The following is an 18,330-nucleotide window of genomic DNA, read 5'->3' as shown; positions in this document are numbered from 1 at the left end:
AGCTAGCGGCAATATGGCGCGGATGATCCACCAAGTTGAAATCTGTAATTGTAAAGTTTTAAGAGACCGGCTCTGAAAGGAACAGAAGTAAGGCGAGAGGCGAGAGTTGTAACAGAGATGAAATTGTGGAGAGTGCTAAGAATGGCAAGGAAAAGCGAACACGACAAATAAGATAGGAGGTCTAAGTTAAAGTGTCACAGAGCTACTTTTCCCTTCTACAGTCGTTATTTTAATCCGCCAGCCTCAAAACCATCTCCCGGTATCAAACACCTCCTTTTTACAGTTCTCGCTGCTTTCTTCTTCTTCATCTCTACTTATTCTTTCCTACTCCGCTTCCATCTCCTAAGAAGCCTTTACAGCTTCTTACATTTTGCGCAATTTATAATACCTTTTGCATCTTGCAAATGCTCCGCGTCGTTTATACATTTGACAACGTCCGCCATCTTTAGTCGAGGAACTACCTCTGATTTCCTGCTTCCATTCAACTGCCTTCACAATAATTCCCTCCAACAACAAGAACCGGAAAATTCTGGGGATCACAAAATTGAGGTGCTCAATATTTCAAATAGATACAATTGTCAATATACTAACTAGAATAGAATGGCAACTTTATTTGTTGACGTGGCGAAGTTTGGAAAACTTCCTAAACCTCACTATTGATACAATAAAATGTAACTTAAAAGTTCCTGAAGTCGATTTCTTCCTACACAAGTCTTTGAAGAATATTCCCGAGCCGCTTAGGCGAGAGATGATAAATTAATCAAGTCAATAAATTCACTATAACGAATAGTTCTTAAAGTAGTGTACTTTTACTTCGAGTTTCTTTTAGGTAGGCCTACTTTCAACTTGAGAGATGACTTTGATGAATGACAAAAACCTGGATTGTATCAAAGAGAAAATATACCGTTGCATTATTCGTCTCTGATTGTATCTAATTAAACTCTTACGCTATTTCGATTCTAGTACGATAACCTAAGTTACTTTTAGGTACTTTTAACTTGAGAGTTTAATTTAATAAATGATAAGAACCTGGATTGAATCATACAGAAAATAATAACGTTGCATCATTCGTCACTGCTTGTATAAAATCAAGATCTCGCTTTATTTTAGTTCTTGCACATTATAACTTCCTCTTTATCCTTCAACACATGATTCTTTCATCAGCGAGAGATTAGAAAATGATTGATTTTCCAATGCCACCATTAAATTTTGATAATGCCAAGCTTCAATACTTATAAGATGTTAAGGCCCGGTTACACAAAAGCCGGTTAAATGTTAACCGTGATTAACTTTACGAGAACCAATCAGAAAAGGCGTTTTTGAAAAGACAGCTTCTCTGATTGGTACTCGTGGAAATAAAAAATCACGGTTAAAATTCAACCAGCTTTTGTGCAACCGGCACTAAGTCTTGTTGAGTAATGTCAATGACGGAGCCTATATTTTATCTTATATGTAGTGTATCTTCATTTGTTAAGGGAGTGTATTTTGTTCTAAAACTAATGTAAACAATAGAACTTAACTTGATTTAATGACGAATAAAAATATTCTATTCCATATTCTCATGCGATCATGGCTACTTTATTACCCTTATGCAAGTACAGATCATCTCTAGCTTTGAAGTCTACAAACAATATACCTTATACTATATGATAAGAAGGCGGACTTGAAAGTCCTAACTCCGCCTAATAAAGATTTATATTTTATATTAATAATTAATTATTAATTATTATTATTATTATTATTATTATTATTATTATTATTTGATTTATATTTTTCTTTTCATTTCAAGCATAACATTTTTTGCGATATGATGCCTCAATACGATTCTCTAATACCTAAACAATCTAATTCATTATTCATAGATACTGTATATTTTGATATTTCATTTCGTAAGTTATATAAGTAGATATACTTATTTTTATATTTGGCATTTGAAACATCTGAATTCGAAAATCTGGTATTAAAATATTAATATTTTTGTACTGAATATATTGTAAAAGTTTTAACTAAAAGACAATAACCTAATCTCGGACTTTGTAATCTTATATAAATTCGGGAAAGAAATAGCTCTAGGTAACCTTATTTTTCTTTCCTGTTCATTCCAATGATGTGATTTTTGTGAAAATAAAAGATAAAATTTGAAATTAAATCACATTCAAACTCACACTCAATTTAAATCATCCGATTATGTATATAATACTATACATCATTTGCATCATCACTTCCCTACAACAATGAATACTGTTTACAGCACTTACAGCAGCAGTTCATAACAAAGAATTACTATGTAGGGAAGCTTTCACACCCTCCAATTTCTATGTAAAAACTGTCATAAAAATTATTCATGTAGCAGTCACTACATCTCGCAGTGAATAGTATTCAGCTCATTACATCGTAACTATTACAGTTCATCGAGAGAGAGAGAGAGAGGGTGTGAGAGAGAAATGGTGGGTTGAGGGTTAAGGGATGAACGGAGCAACAGCCTTTGCAATGAATATACAAACGTACGATAATGATGTAGAACAAACTGGGGAGGGCGTGCGAATAATAGGACAATACTGGTTGTTGATAGGGGGTTTGGGGGTTACGAGAGGGGTATGAGGTGCCCTAATGTCGCGACGTCTGGCGCCTACTCACACGCACGCACACACACACACCCTCTCTTGATAATCTAAAATTCTCTCACTCGCACCCATGTAGAATGCTCTTTCTCCATTTCACACAACATTCATTTCTGTTGCCCAATATTGGTGGGAGGGAGGGGAAGGATGATGACCAGGGATCAGAGATGACACTGTCACTCTCTCACTCTCTCTCACTCCATCCACTCAACAGCAACAATTTCCAATACACGGACACACTCACCAAACTAAACGAGGGAAGGGAAATAAATTACGGCTTGTTCTTGTTTTCCTGCCAGCCTGTTGCATCCCCCCTGTTGCATCCCTTCAACTTTCTTCAGGCTTTTTTCCTATCTAATAAACCGAGCGATGCCGTCCACCCCCGCCCTCATGGCTGACACGGGCCGACTGGTGACCTCACTTGCGGTCACGTGATGCTCCTAAATCGCCACAACAGTCCAGGCAGAGAGAGACAGCAATTGCAGTGAAAGTGACTTTCTCTGTACAGGTGATGTTGAAATTCTAAAGAAAATTTATAGACTTGTTCTTTTCTTGATCAAAATTTGGGAGAGAGACAGTTTTGGGCTCTGCCTGTCGTCGTATCCCTATCATATTGTACACATTATAATTTGTAATTAGCGATTTGATTTTATTCCTAACATTATTTTTTATTATATTTGTGATTTTATAATGTGTTCTTGATTTGAGGATCTTGTGATCTTGATTTGACTGGAGAAAACATTGTACTTTATTATATTTATAAAATTACAATAAAAATTGAACTGTGGTATGTGGTTTGATTAATAATAATAATTAATCATTCAAAAAATCTTTATTGACATCAACCACAACAACAGAAAATATATATAATAACTTGATAAATTTTATACAGCAATGGCCTTCAGGCCGTCTGCCAGGAGTTGACTACTATTAGACTCTACAAATAATTATTAATGCAATTAAGTCAGGAGAAAGATTGCATTATCAAGTGTTGAACTCCTCAATCAGCTGAGATCGGTACCTCCAGGCTATTCTAATGAATTTTATCAATTTCTCCCAGCTCTCCCCGTTCAATATATCAATACCTGTCGCTCGTTTAGCTCTCGCACTCCCCATATACTAAATCTGAATTCCGATAAAATTGAACACTTTTCCAAGAAATGGATGATATCTTCATTTTGTCCGCTGTTGCACATCTAGTTTAGCAACTGAAGACCCTCCCTTCCCACTCTATAATTTAGAGGCCATAGTGCTGCTCTTGATTTGACTATCATGGCTATCTCTGCTCTATTTAGGTTGTCATGAATATAGTCGTTGTCTTCTAAATCGTGCTCCAATTTCACAAATATGTCACGAATTGTAGCCCTTCCCGCTCTCTCCCAGCACTTATACCAAAACTCTTGAATCATACATTCCCGGAGCCTCTCCAATTCCGCTGCTCGATCGAGAACACTAATAGGACATACATCCACCTCACATTGGTATCTATTGTTGAGAATCCTCCATTCCTTGAACCAACCCATGTTTCTTTCAATCATTATTTCCGCCAGAAAACGTGTCAGTCGTAATGTTGGCAGCCCTAATACTTTAAAAATATATTTATAGTGCATCCTGAATGTGTAAAAGAATAGCAGATCCTTCCTTGTCTCCAAATATAGAATGTAATTGGGGGTGCTGCGAGGCAGAGAGAATAATCTTTTCATGAAATACCTCTGAAAAATTTCCAACCCCTCATGTGGTTTGATTATGAATAGTATGAAACGAAATGTAGTTTTAACTGCTTACGGTCTGACAGTTATGATCTTCAAAATTACAGATATATCAGTACGGATTTGCAACAAGCATTCAAAATGAGTCTAAAATCCTTTTTTATTACATAATATGAAACTACACTACTTCGGAGGATGAAGTGGAGCCCATGAGACGTGAAAGAGAAGTCAAATGATGAAAAGTGACTAGCGATGGTCAGAATTTTGAAAACCTTTGGTTAGAACCAAAAGAAAAACATCAAATTAATCAAACTTTAAAAACCATTTGTAAATAAACATGTAATTACATTTCTCAAATTTTAATACAGTTGTAGACACAAGTTAGATATTTATAAATTGTTCCAAATCCACTTTTTTCATAACATATCAGTTCATATTCTTCTTCTTCTTCTTCCTTTCACGGGTTAGGCATTACTGCCTGTCTCGAACCACTGTGCCTCTAAAATCAACCCACCTCTTCCTGGAACGTCCACGATCTCTTCTTCCAAATAATGGCTGATACAACTGAGCATGTCGGTTCATATTTGAACATGAAATGAATTTATTCAAGCTTGGCTTAGCCCGAGCAACAGTAGATACACAGACAAGCTGTTTGTGTAGAACTGCTCGTGTATATGATTGGTATTTCAATACACTTTGAAAGTTTGTTACGATTGAGTATGAATGGGGAGATAAAAACAATATAATAATATGGGATCATATTTGAACCTAAAATTAATTTATTCAAGCTTAGCTTAGCCCGAGCTACAATGGATACACAGACAAGCTGTTTGTGTAGAGCTGCTCGTGTATGTGATAGGTATTTCAAAACATTTTGAAGTTTAGTTACGATTGAGTATGATTGGGGAGATTAAAACAATGTAATGATATGCATAAGGGGTGTATGTAAGCGTGAAAAGTGAATTTGAATTATCCAGGAGGGAAGTTTTAGAGATTCATTGAATATAAACTACATATTCAATGGACAGGATGTTGGTGAAGTACAAACGCAATTGATATCACCCAAAACAAGGCAACAAATTTGTCATCAACTTCTTTCGCTTCATAATGGAACAGACAGATGTCGCAACTTCTCAAGCCACACCGAGCACAGGTGAAGCTGGCGATGAACCAGGGAAACAATGGGTGACAACTTTTTCGCACGAAGGATTATTCTGAGACTAATGGGGATTTGCTCCCAATCACGGCGAACTTTGCCTTTTTCGCACAATACGATAAGAATGGCGAGTCAACATTATCAGCGAAGCGTGAAACTGTATCAAATGCCGCTGTAACGAACAAAACTCGCTCGGACGAGTTTCGTGGCAACAGTTCGAGACAATTGGACACCAACCTCTGTCTCTCTCTCTCTCTTTGTCTCTCTCTCTCACTCTCTCTCTCGCTCTCTCTCTCTCACTCACTCCATCTCTCTCGCTCTCTCTCCAACCATTAATCTATAACGGTGACTGTAGAGGTGTGCGATAATCGTGTCGACAGATGCTGTCCTTCCAATCAGATCGCAGAATCTAACACCCCCCACCCACCACCAAACAAAGTGCGTCTAATAGGAGGCGACTAACCGAATAACGGGAAATAGATATTTATCTAGAGCACACTGCACAACAAAAACAAGTGACAGCCGACCGCACCCTTCATCTCCTATTAAGCAACATGACAACACGTCCATTGACAGGTTTTTCTTCCGATAATCAAAACCCTGCCGGGGGTTGGATGAGTTGCGTACATAGGCAAAGGTATTGGATTGATAGGAGGAGTCTGCCGGCGGATAACGAGTCTTCGAAAGGAAGAAGACGGAGAGCTCGTTATCTCGGTGCCGCTAACAGCGCACTGAGTAAACACACCTCGCAACGTCCGTGTTTACAGTCTATCCGCTGCAACTAGCTCATATTCCCAGAACCGAACACTCCTTGCGGCCAGGCCGGCTTCTGTTTAGACTGGCACCAGGCAGAGAGGAGCCTTGTCGATTTATTTACTTTTTTGCAGTAGGTACCCGTCTCACTGATGAGATTGGCTGCTAAACATTGGAAATAGAATACCGTTGACAATTCAATTCCATTGAAAGCCAAACAGCGTGCCAATCTAAGAAGATTGGAGATAGTTTAATCATTTCTTTCGAATGGAAGAATAAATAAGGAGGAAATTATCGAATGAATAAATAAATACGTAATTTGACACGGATTTCATCGCAGATTTCATTATTCAAGGTTTATCTTATGATCTCAAAGTGAATTCACTTCAAGAAGTTTTCTCCACGTTTGAGCCATGTAATAAAGAAGTAGTATTAAGCCCTGCACACACACACATCGATTTTTGTTCGTACGATATTTTGCCGTCCTTATAAATTCTATTAGATTAAACAGATGCTGTTTGTCAAGCTCCGTTTAATCTGATAGAATTCATAAGAGGAGGGCATAACTGTTGCTATAAGTATGTTAATGTACAGTCGAACCTCTCTATAACGAACCTCCACTTGACGAAATCCTCTACACAACGAATTTTTACCTGGTCCCATGACATTTTAGAGTTTTGGCTGCTTATTTACCTCTATTTAACGAATTTCGGACCTCTCAACAACAAAGTTTTCTCTTGACTTCAACATACAAAATGTAGTGTGTATAGGAAGCAGACGATCATTTTCAAGAAATTGTTTAGTTTCAGCAGAAAGGTCAATAGACTAAAAATAATGGCAATTCAGGTAGGGAGATGATGGGTGGTGGACAGTCAATAGAGGTTGAAAGACATGTCGGAAATTGAATGCAAGTTACTCTAATATGGATTTCAAGAAATTGTCATTTGTAGACCAGGCAGGTGAACGACTGGACTTTCTAAATCTTGCTTTTGTCACACATTTCAATTCTTTGAACTGAATAAGATGATGATGGTTGTGACTAACTTCAGGAGAAGAATCCGTCAGATCAAGAAGTTCTAGAAGCTTTCAAAATTATCAGGCAAGGATTAAATCTGAAAAATAGTGTACCAGCCTTTTTATGTTTGTTTTTATGACTGTTTGAATAGATGTGAGTCGTTTATTGAACATAATGTTTTATGCAAAATTCAACCGAAAATTACTCACTTTTCAAATAAAACGTTAAAAAATAGGGAAGTTGAGTTATGATAGTATTTATAGTGAAGTTATTGACAAAATTACCGTATTTTGCGTTCAATCTAATAAAGTAGTAGTTAGTGTAAAAAGTACTAAAAAAATCTTTGGGGAAGGAAGTTGATAAATATTGTTACTGAGTATGTACTTTGATTAAACTCTACTAATAGTACAAATCAAGCTTTCTAGAAATAAATTGGTGGGTTTACTTACCTATTACATTCTATAAATATTCAAAAAACAAGTTTTTTTTTATTTTAAACAGCATGAATTTTCAAATTTCCATATTAATATTGGCCTAATAGGTGCCCTACCTACGTTCGCGATGATATGTTTTATGTACCATATTCATTAATTTACCGCCGTGATACCATATTACAAGATCGATAAGATCGTGGCAGTTTTCTTGACAGAACAACCTCTCAATAACGAATACCTTTCAGCAGCGAATTTTTTCTCGGGATAATCGACTTCGTTATACAGAGGTTCAACTGTATATGTATTTTTCGAGTCAAGTCAGTTACAGACACATCGATTTCTGGACGTATGATTTTTGCCGTCCTTATGAATTCTATAAGATTTAACGGAACTTGACAAACATAATCTTTTTGACATCAGCTGTTTAATCTATTAGAATTTATAAGGACGGAAAAAATCGTACGTCCAAAAATCGATGGGTGTGTAACTATCCTTCTGGGTGGGCTCACTTAACTTTTCATTTTTTTTCCTTCCTGTTGCCCTGTTTTTCAAACCTTCTCCCTCCTTGCCGTTCTCACTCTTTACCTGGCTATTACATGGAAACCCATAGTTGGCAAGGTATTTTCCCCTCATTTTTTCCTCCAGTATAACACGCCGTTTAGCAAATTGTTTTCAATTATTAAAATTGGAATTTTTATTGAAATGAATAACTAACAAATTAATCTAATGCATGCCAAAATCAAACACAATATTTTCTAATTTGTGTTCCCTGTAGGCTACCTTGTGTGAGAACACATTCTTCTATTGTGTTTGTTTTTACTTTCTGTGTTGTGATTGTAACTTTTTGTAATTGTAATTATTATTAAACGAAAATCCCAATTGAATGCTATAAAACTCACCCCGAAGACCTCTGCTACTACAAATATTAAAAAGCTGAAGTCTTCGGGGTGATTTACAGCATTTAATTGGGATTTTCGTTTAATAATAATTATTTATTAATTATCATTTGAACAAATGCATCTTCCAATTTACTTCCATCTGTTTTGTGATTGTGATGTATTGTATTTGTTCTTGAAAGTTGCTACTGTAATATTGTAACTGTTCTATTGCGATTGTTTTGTATGTATTTTATATGTTGAAATAAATTGATTGGTTGAGAAATAATACTAAAAATGTTTAAATCAATCAACAATATATAGTAGATGTTTAAAATCGCCAGCTTTGAATGGAAAACACATAAAGTGTGAAAGAGAGATCGAGAGATATTCTACTATCTTAGAATACACCTATCTACATATAGGGACGAACTAGACCACCTCTGTATTCACTAGTCTCGTTTGAAGGATTTGTCTCTTGGCCGTATAGCATCCCTTCAAACCGACCGGGAAAAGTGGATAGCTTGGTTGGACTTACACTGAGTCAATATCCACTTGTACCTTACAAGTAGGGACGGATAGTACAAAACTGCCCTTATAAAGAAAATGGTTACTTCTATCATAGAAGACCCAATCGTTCTTATCAATCTAAACAAGCTAAAGCCACTTTGTTGAGCAATTCATAGAATAAATTCAGTTTTTGTTCAATAACTTGGTTATCAAATTTGAGAGATATAACAGGCATTTGAAGTTGACTCTCGCAACGCGCTCAAAGCTTACAACATGCTATCATGTGAACTAGGTTAATTAGATGACACAAGTGCTTACCTTAGCCAATACTTCTTAGTGGTGATATTATGACAACAGATTGCGTCATATTGATCAGCTATCCACACTATCAGGATTATGTAGAAGGCAGTCGTTGTGTCGTTGAAGAACTCGGACATTATCGCCTCCATTCCTGTCAAAAATAAATATTTGTGAGAAAAAACTCATATCAAATAGAGAGTTATCGGAAATTGGAAGAATCAATAAGAAATGAAATCTAGTTTTAAAGCAGAAAGACCGATGCGTTATAGAGACTGAAGTACATTATGAACCACCAACGGGTTACCAATTCAATTAATTGCAGTAAATATTATTGCAACCACATTACGAAAACAATATTTAAGGAATGGTTACAATATCATACTCGGCTAAACCCAATACGCAAAACGCCACTTGCTGAGTTTAGATTATCCGCAGTCTTATTCAATGATGTATCTAGGTCTCAAATCCAACAGTCCTGTCAAAAAGCAGAAAGATGGCACTACCATCCATTACGTTTCATTTTAAATTTGGTTAACTGGTTAGAAAGAGAACAAATGTAAAAATCTGGTGTAGTACACTCACACAACTTTCCTTGCTCATTGAACCATAAGCCTCATTATCAAACGAGAATAATTTAGGGAAATAACATAATGACGATTGACGGCAACATATTTGCAATTACGATCAGACTACTGTATATGTGTATGTACAATTGTTTTCAGAGTACTTTTTCCTTTATGTAAATAATTGTGAAATTCGATGATTTTTTTTGAAATTCGTCAAAACAGCTGTTCTACAGATGAAATATCTTGACTATGACTGTGTTCTTTTTATAAACTGCTCTACCTACCTACCTCATGCACGAGAAGGAGGTTACAAAGTCCATTTCTTAAGGATTGGGTGGACCCCCCATTAGTACCCCAGGAAAAAGACTCATGTCAGTTGATAGAGCTAATGAATAACTATACAGGGTATGGATTTGAAAAAATCGTTAGAGCCGTTTTTGAGAAAATCGTGAAAAACATGGTTTTTTAGTAACTGTCATTTTTCTCAAGAATATTACGGAGCTCCTGAAATTTTCCCAGAAATGAGACTCATGCCAGTTGATAGGGCTTATGAATAGCTATCCATAGTATAAATTTGAAGAAAATAGTTGGAGCCGTTTTCGAGTAAACCGTGAAAAACATGGTTTTTTAGTAATTATCCGCCATTTTTTCTGCCATCTTGAATTTAATTTTATTGAATTTCTTATTGTCGGGTCCTCATGGAATAAGGACCTTAAGTTTAAAATTTCAAGTCAATCGGTTAATTAGGAATGGAGTTATCGTGTTCACAGACATACACACATACACACACACACACACATACACACACACACATACACACACACAGACCAATACCCAAAAATCATGTTTTTGACTCAGGGGACCTTGAAACGTATAGAAAACTTGAAATTGGGGTACCTTAATTTTTTTTGGAAAGCAATACTTTCCTTACCTATGATAGTAGGGCAAGGAAAGTAAAAAAGGGCAGACTTTAAGCACATTGTATTTGTTTAATAAGTTCAGTACTATCCTATACTATTAAACGAGCAATTTCTGTTTATATGTTTGGATGTTTGGATGTTTAGATGTTTATATGTTTGGATGTTTGGATGTTTAGATGTTTATATGTTTGTATTTTACCGGATCTCGAAAACCGCTCTAACGATTCTCACTAAATTCAGAACATAGTAGGTTTATAATATAAAGATTCAATTTCACTAGGTCTCATCCCCGGGAGAACTCGCTGAAGGACATTAAAAGGATAATTATTATTCATCCTTGGAAAAACAGCTGATAATAATTATTTCGTCTTCTGTTGGTGATGGAAGTCAGTGAGCGAGTTATGTGTGTGGGACTGTGTCAAAATTATGACTCAGCTGTTGAACTTTTGTAATCATTCAATCAGGTACTTAGTGCCGGTTGCAAAAAAACGGGTTATTTTCAATGCTGATTAATTCCAGTAGATCCATCTTTGGTTCACGTGAAATTAATCAGGATTAAAATTCAACCGGCTTTTGTGCAACCGAGCCTTTGTGAGGAAAATTTTTTCATTCCTCTGGGGATTAATCTCAATTCACTGTGATTAGATAGAACATTTCTGTATAGACTATGAATGTTATTATAATTTCTTCTTTCGTAATATTTCTTTCTACTTTAGTACTCCAGAGCGAAGCTCGGTCCCCGATATTTAAATTAATTTGGTTAATTTTGTTGAGTACTGGGCAGCTAAACTTTGAGCAGATTGTATTAATTGTTTAATTAGTTCGGTACTATTAGGTTTATCTGGATGAGTACTATCCCGTTTTGCTGAGGGTGCATTCCTCTGGGGATTAATCTCAATTTACTGTGATTAGATAGAACATTTCTGTATGAACTATGAATGTTATTATAATTTCTTCTTTCGTGATAAATTTTTTATACTTTTGTACTCCAGAGCGAAGCTCGGTCCCCGATATTTAAATTAATTTGGTTAATTTGGTTGAGTACTGGGCAGCTAAACTTTAAGCAGATTGTATTAATTGTTTAATTGTTCAATACTATTAGGTTCATTTGGATGAGTACTGGGCAGCTAAACTTTAAGCAGATTGTAATAATTGTTTAATTAGTTCAGTACCATTAGATTTATTTGGTTAATTTGGTTGAGTACTATCTCGTTTTTGCTGAGGGTGTTACCCTTGTTTGCTCCAGACGTGTGAGTGAGTAATAAGACTGATTATGATGACAACCCACTACAGCTTTAGGTGGCTTCCGAATTAGGGCAGCAGGAAGCGATGTTTAGACTCATAAATGATATTTACAGAGGACGGCTCTACAAGTTGTCACACTTCTAAAGTTAGTACCAGGCACATGAATATCAACTTATCTTATCGGTAACTTATAAGCGCGACCACAGAGACAACCGATTCCATTCTCATTATTTTTGCAAAATTTTAAATTCTTCATCAAGAGTCTTTTAATGTGTAATAATGCCCGGTTTCACCAAGCTTGGTCAAGATATTTGAACATGGTCAAATCATGATGGAGTTTTTTCATATACAGTGTGAGAGAACTTCAAGTGAACAAAGTGAAATTTGAATTAAGATTGATGATAAATCTTTAAATTAAAGATGATCTTAAATTAATTAATGATGATTAAAGATAATCTTTGAATTAAAGATGATATCATCTTTATTTTTAGCTTCCAATATTAACGGACATTCAATGATTTTTTATTGTAAGTGACAAACGCGAAACATTTAACGTAATGTACATGCACGAATAAATATTATTATTATCAGGTACGGTTTACAACGACCGCAGTAGTGTATATTTGAGACAAACAAACCAGTTTGTTACTGGAACAAACTATTTCTATGATGATAGTTACTATCGATAATCCCAATGCACATTATTGTAAAGTGTACCCGGCTTGACCATGTTAAAATGTCTTGACCGAGTTTGGTGAAATCGGGCATAAGGATTATTGTATAAGATCGATGTAATTTCTTCAGGAGTGTTACAATTTAACATTGAATTGATAAACACGTTAATCGGGCATAAGGATTGTTGTATAAGATTAATGTAATTCGTCAAGTGTGTTTTAATTTGAAAAAGACTAGTAGTTCTGTGAACAGTAGACCTCACGCAGTTTTCTCATCCACAAGTATGTGATGTCACCTGTTCTAGTTGATTCAGTTGAATCACAATTCACAGTTGAATAATATTATTTACTCTTAACATAAGTGAGTTTTTGGTCTCGGAGAAAACATTCAAGCTGGGTTTACATCCTTAAAGATTCTATTAGATTGAACGGAACTTGACAAACTCAAATGTTCATCATGTGTATGATAAGTTATTCAAACTAATAGAATCTATAAGGATTAAGTTATTAACATAATTTTTGTTAATAACTTTGGTGTAAACCCAGCTTTACAGTTTTTAAGGGGACCAGTGACTGGAAAATCAAAAAACAAATCCAATTTTTTTTTTTGATTCACCTGTATTCTCCAATATTTTCTGTTTTCAATGATAAAAACTCATTCCTGTATCTCCAATAAACTCAGTTCACGTTTGAATTTGTATCCCATATCCAGTATCATTTATCCAGTTTCGTGATAATCTTTCCATCTGATAAAAATATTTCTCAACTATTTTGAAATTAATTTTTTCCAATCAAGAATATTATAATTTCTTCGGCATTATTCAGTTCATTTAAACATTTTTCATTTTATTTTCAATCACCTATTAAATTTGTTTTTCAAATGTGAGAATATTGATACTGATGGGCAAGCATCATAAAAATATTGAAACCCCACCTTACAGAAATAGACACGGTCAGATATCTGTGTAATGCATGCAATGAATAATTTACCACTTGTCAGCTGATTGATTATGAATAATTCTATAGTCCGATTGATCCTATCTTTAAAGTAGATGATTTATATAGCGATATCAGAGTATGGAGGATTTCCTTTTCCTTCCATATTATCCTTAAAATGCAAAATAAAAAAACTTAAAATGCAAGGAATATTCTTGCCAAATCTCATCGAATTTGGCAATTATAATTTCTATACAATTAAACTGTGACTGGACTTTGGATTATGTTAAACTCTCACCTAGGATAAGAACTCTATTTGTTATTTTTTCATCCTTCAAGTTATGAACTCAAATATCTAGGTTTTATTCTGATAGTCTAATTATTATATATGTATGTGTGTATGTATGTATGTATGTATGTATGTGTATGTATGTGTATGTATGTGTGTATGTATGTATGTATGTGTGTATGTATGTGTATATGTATATGTATGTATATATATATATATATATATATATATATATATATATATTATATATATGTATGTATATATATATATATATTCTAATATCTATAATCATCTTAATATCTTCAACTCTATGACATTTCTTATAACAAAATAGAAGTGAATCACCCAGTTATTAGGCTACACTATAAGTACATTAATATAGAAAAGCTACTTTTGAATGAAGAGAGTTGTTTCTACTTAGTTGTTGCGACTACTAAATAGCGGCAATCTGAGAATCGTAGATTGGAGAAGATACGGAACCAGACGTGGTTTGTTTTTCCGAACTTGAATTTACTAAAATATACGATATTATGATCTTATAAGGGACCTTCAATTTTCCAATGTTCGCAATATTCACACAATTCTAGGTCATAGTAATTGCATTATTATCGATATTCCTCTTTATACTATCATCAAGAAGTGTAGCGCCAACTATCTATGGCAGACAGATACAATATTTATATCAATCTCTCATGAATAGTTTCCCACGTTCCTACAGTAGAATTACTCAAAGTAATTCTGAGCCCAGTAGGCAATTTAGCTTCAATAATACAAATACAGCATATGCAGCATATGCAGCTTATGCAGGTATGTATGTGTATATGTATATGTATGTATATGTATATATATACATATGTATGTACGGTATATGTATTCGTATGTGGCCTGCAGTTGAACGCTCTCACACTGCTGTTATATAGTTGGTGACTTGATTATAAAACGCTTAGTTAGGATGTAAATATCATATCATTGTGTGAATGAATGAATAGCAATGTAAGCACTTACTGGTGCTATCCAGAGAGTAGCTCTCTCTTTCTATCCTCACTGGTGCTACCACAGCTCAATTAAGATTACTAAGCTTACTGTGTTTCACCAATATTGTAGGTTCAAATTCCACAAATGGATGAATTAATAACCATGAATAATATCGTAATGCCATTAGTTTCTGATAGGCTATACATATTTTTTTTTCTATGCCACACATATATAATACCAAACTTGTCTTAAACTTATGCATCATCGTAAATTTGTTTATCTTAACATAGGTCATAGCTGAAATTATGATTGTTTACGTTGTTATGGATAGGTAAACATTTTATTTTAATTATTTTATTCACAATCACAATCATAATTAAAATATGATTGGGAAAAGACAACAGGCATAGCCCAAAACTGTCTTCTCCCAAATTTTTTACAAATAAAAGTCTCCAAAAAGGAGGTTAGATTCCACTTTTCACTTCAAAAAGTCCAATTTACACTTCAAAACTAATGCCTAAACTAAAAATTTTAAATTTTGATATTTTAAAACTAATTAACATAGTCGAACTTAGTCTCTGTTGTGCAATGCAAGATGCATTGAAATTGCTTCAGAGTCAAGTTTGCAATCTGTGCTTGGGCTTTATTTTATCAGACCGCTGACCTATTCAAGCCTTCACTCTTTTTGTTCAACATAATTTTCTTTTCATCTATGGGTTATTGTCATCTAAAAGAAAAACATAAAAATAGTAGTAACGCTTTTCTTCCTCTCCTGCTTTAACATGTTAAATTAGTGAAACGAAATAGTTACATTTCTACTATAATAATTACTATAAATAACGGCTGTCACGTTGGGATGCCGATCATAAGGCACTAGAAGGTGGATGATAAGAGAATCGTTTGATGAACTTGATGTATCTCTAATAAGATGCACAGAGTGTGCTGATATATTTGACTTTCATGGTAAATTTAGTAATAGAGATTCTATGGGAAACGGCAGTGGCATGGGCTTCTCGGTCATTCATCAGAACATACGTAGTTATAGACGTAACTTTGACGAATTTTCAACAGTATTACAGGGATTAGGGCATAAGTTTAACTGCATAATATTAACTGAGGCATGGCTTAACGACGACAGCCATCCAATTAACATTTCAGGTTACCATTCTTTTAGATCATTCAATAATCTGAACCAGAGCGATGGGTTGGTGGTCTACATCGATGAAGGACTTCCAGTCACTTGCAATGAACTGGTACTGGGCGGTCTGGCCACCTGTCTCTCTCTCACCTTTACCTGGGCGGGGGCGGCATGCGAAATTCTAGCTGTCTACCGCAGCCCCAGCACTAATCTAACTACATTCATAAACGCGTTAAACGTATATTGCAATGAACAATCGCCAGGTGTCGTCCGAATTCTGGCAGGTGATTTCAATTGCGATACGTTGAATGTTGCCCCTGGCTCTGTTGAGGAGCATTATATCGATATTTTGAGTGACGCAGGATTTGTGCCCTGTATTGACAAGGTTACACGGCCGGCCAGCGGAACCTGTATTGACCACTTTTTGTCAAGCTTCCGCGTTTCTTCAATGCATCTTCTGTTATTCTGCAGTCCTCGGTTACCGATCACTATGCTATTTGCTTGAATATATTATCGACAAAAACTCATAAGCCGCCTAATACAGATAGAGTCATTATTAAAACAGACTGGAAAAAGGTGAGGAACACACTTTCTAGTCACAATTGGAATAGAGTCATTGAACAAAACAACGTTGACAATGCAACAGATATTTTCATTGAATCGGTACAAAACATAATTGCCGAAAAATCACATGAAGTAAAAGTTTCATCTAGAAATACTCAACTCAAACCATGGATAACTGCTGGACTAGTAAATTCTATTCGACATCGTGATAAACTCAGAAAAAAACTCAATAGACAACCATTTAACTATCTCCTTAGAAATGAGTTTACTCAATATAGAAATATGCTACATTCAGCAATCAAGCGAGCCAAGTATAACTATTACAAAAACAAAGTTGAAGAAGCGACTGGTAACCCTAGAAAATTTTGGTCGGTTATAAACGAAATCTCAGGTCGTATAGATAATAGTAAATCATTCCCCGTTAGTGCATTCTCCCGCCCTGGTGAAGTCATCGACTCTCAAAAAACTAAAGAAATTGCCAACCAATTTAATCAATATTTTGCCAAAGTTGGGACAAACCTAGCAAATTCTATAATAACCCAGGATGCACCAGTAGTGAGAGATGATGAACATGCTGCGGACTCTGAATTTCAACTGCAACCGGTCTCAAGGCAGGAATTGGAGGAGGTAGTGAAGAGTTTGAAAGGGCGATCAGCTCCAGGTTGTGATGGAATCCCTACTAGAGTGATTAAAAACAATATTGACATATTAATACATCCTATCCTACATATAGTCAATTTAAGCATTCTGGTTGGACACTTTCCTTGCGCTCTCAAAACAGCCAGAGTAATACCTATTTATAAATCAGGCCCCAAAGGCATATTCTCCAATTACAGACCTATTTCTTTGTTGGCAACATTATCTAAAATAATCGAAAAGTGTATAAAAATACAACTGACTAAGTATTTAAACGAGTACAATCTCATCTCCAACTCACAGTATGGTTTTCAAAAGTCCAAAAATACATCTGATACTCTTTTCAATATGTCTAGGGCTATCTCAAGTAGTATTAAATCAAGAAGAAAAGTACTGATAACCTTTTTGGACTTGGCAAAAGCCTTTGATACAGTTGACAGGAGAATTTTAATAAAAAAACTTGAATCATTGGGATAAAAAATATCTCTCTCCGATGGTTTAAGAGTTACTTTCACAATCGACAGCAATCAGTTTGCATAAATGGTGAAAATAGTGATAAAGAGAATGTTGAGTATGGGGTAGTCCAGGGAAGCACCCTTGGGCCACTGCTATTCCTAATCTATATCAACAATCTGTCAAAATTAGTAGTTGAAGGTGAGTTGTATCTGTTTGCTGATGACACAGCACTAGTGTCTACTGGGAGCACTTGGGAGGAGGCCTACATGAGTGCTTCAATTGATTTGTCAAAAATAAAGAACTGGTTTGATCACAATAGCCTTACAGTAAATGTGGAAAAAACGAAGTTTATGCCAATAGTTACAAGAAATCAAGCTGATCCAGGCTCTCTAATACTAACGATGCATTCTTGTAATAATCCCAGGTCTGCTGGATGTAATTGTAGTATGATTGAGCGCGTTGATCATTACAAATACCTGGGCGTTGTCTTGGATTCCAAGATGAGTTGGGTACAACATGTCCAGTGTGCTAAGAATAGGCTCAGAAAGCTGCTTCACG

At 35.3% G+C, this 18,330-nt stretch overlaps 1 protein-coding gene across 1 annotated transcript in view; it reads right to left on the bottom strand.

The window, feature by feature from the left end:
• The window catches only part of LOC111059388 (membralin), a 176,951-nt gene that overhangs the window by 39,820 nt on the left and 118,801 nt on the right, over positions 1-18,330 (bottom strand). The window contains exon 12 of the mRNA XM_039421875.1: positions 9,392-9,524. Within this exon, the coding sequence (XP_039277809.1) occupies positions 9,392-9,524 (133 nt within the window). The remainder of the gene's footprint in view (positions 1-9,391; positions 9,525-18,330) is intronic.

Source organism: Nilaparvata lugens, chromosome 2, assembly GCF_014356525.2.
Source record: "Nilaparvata lugens isolate BPH chromosome 2, ASM1435652v1, whole genome shotgun sequence".
In the NCBI taxonomy this organism is placed as follows: Eukaryota; Metazoa; Arthropoda; class Insecta; order Hemiptera; family Delphacidae; genus Nilaparvata; species Nilaparvata lugens.
Note: the sequence above shows the minus strand (reverse complement) of the source record. Positions and strands in the feature narration are given on the sequence as shown.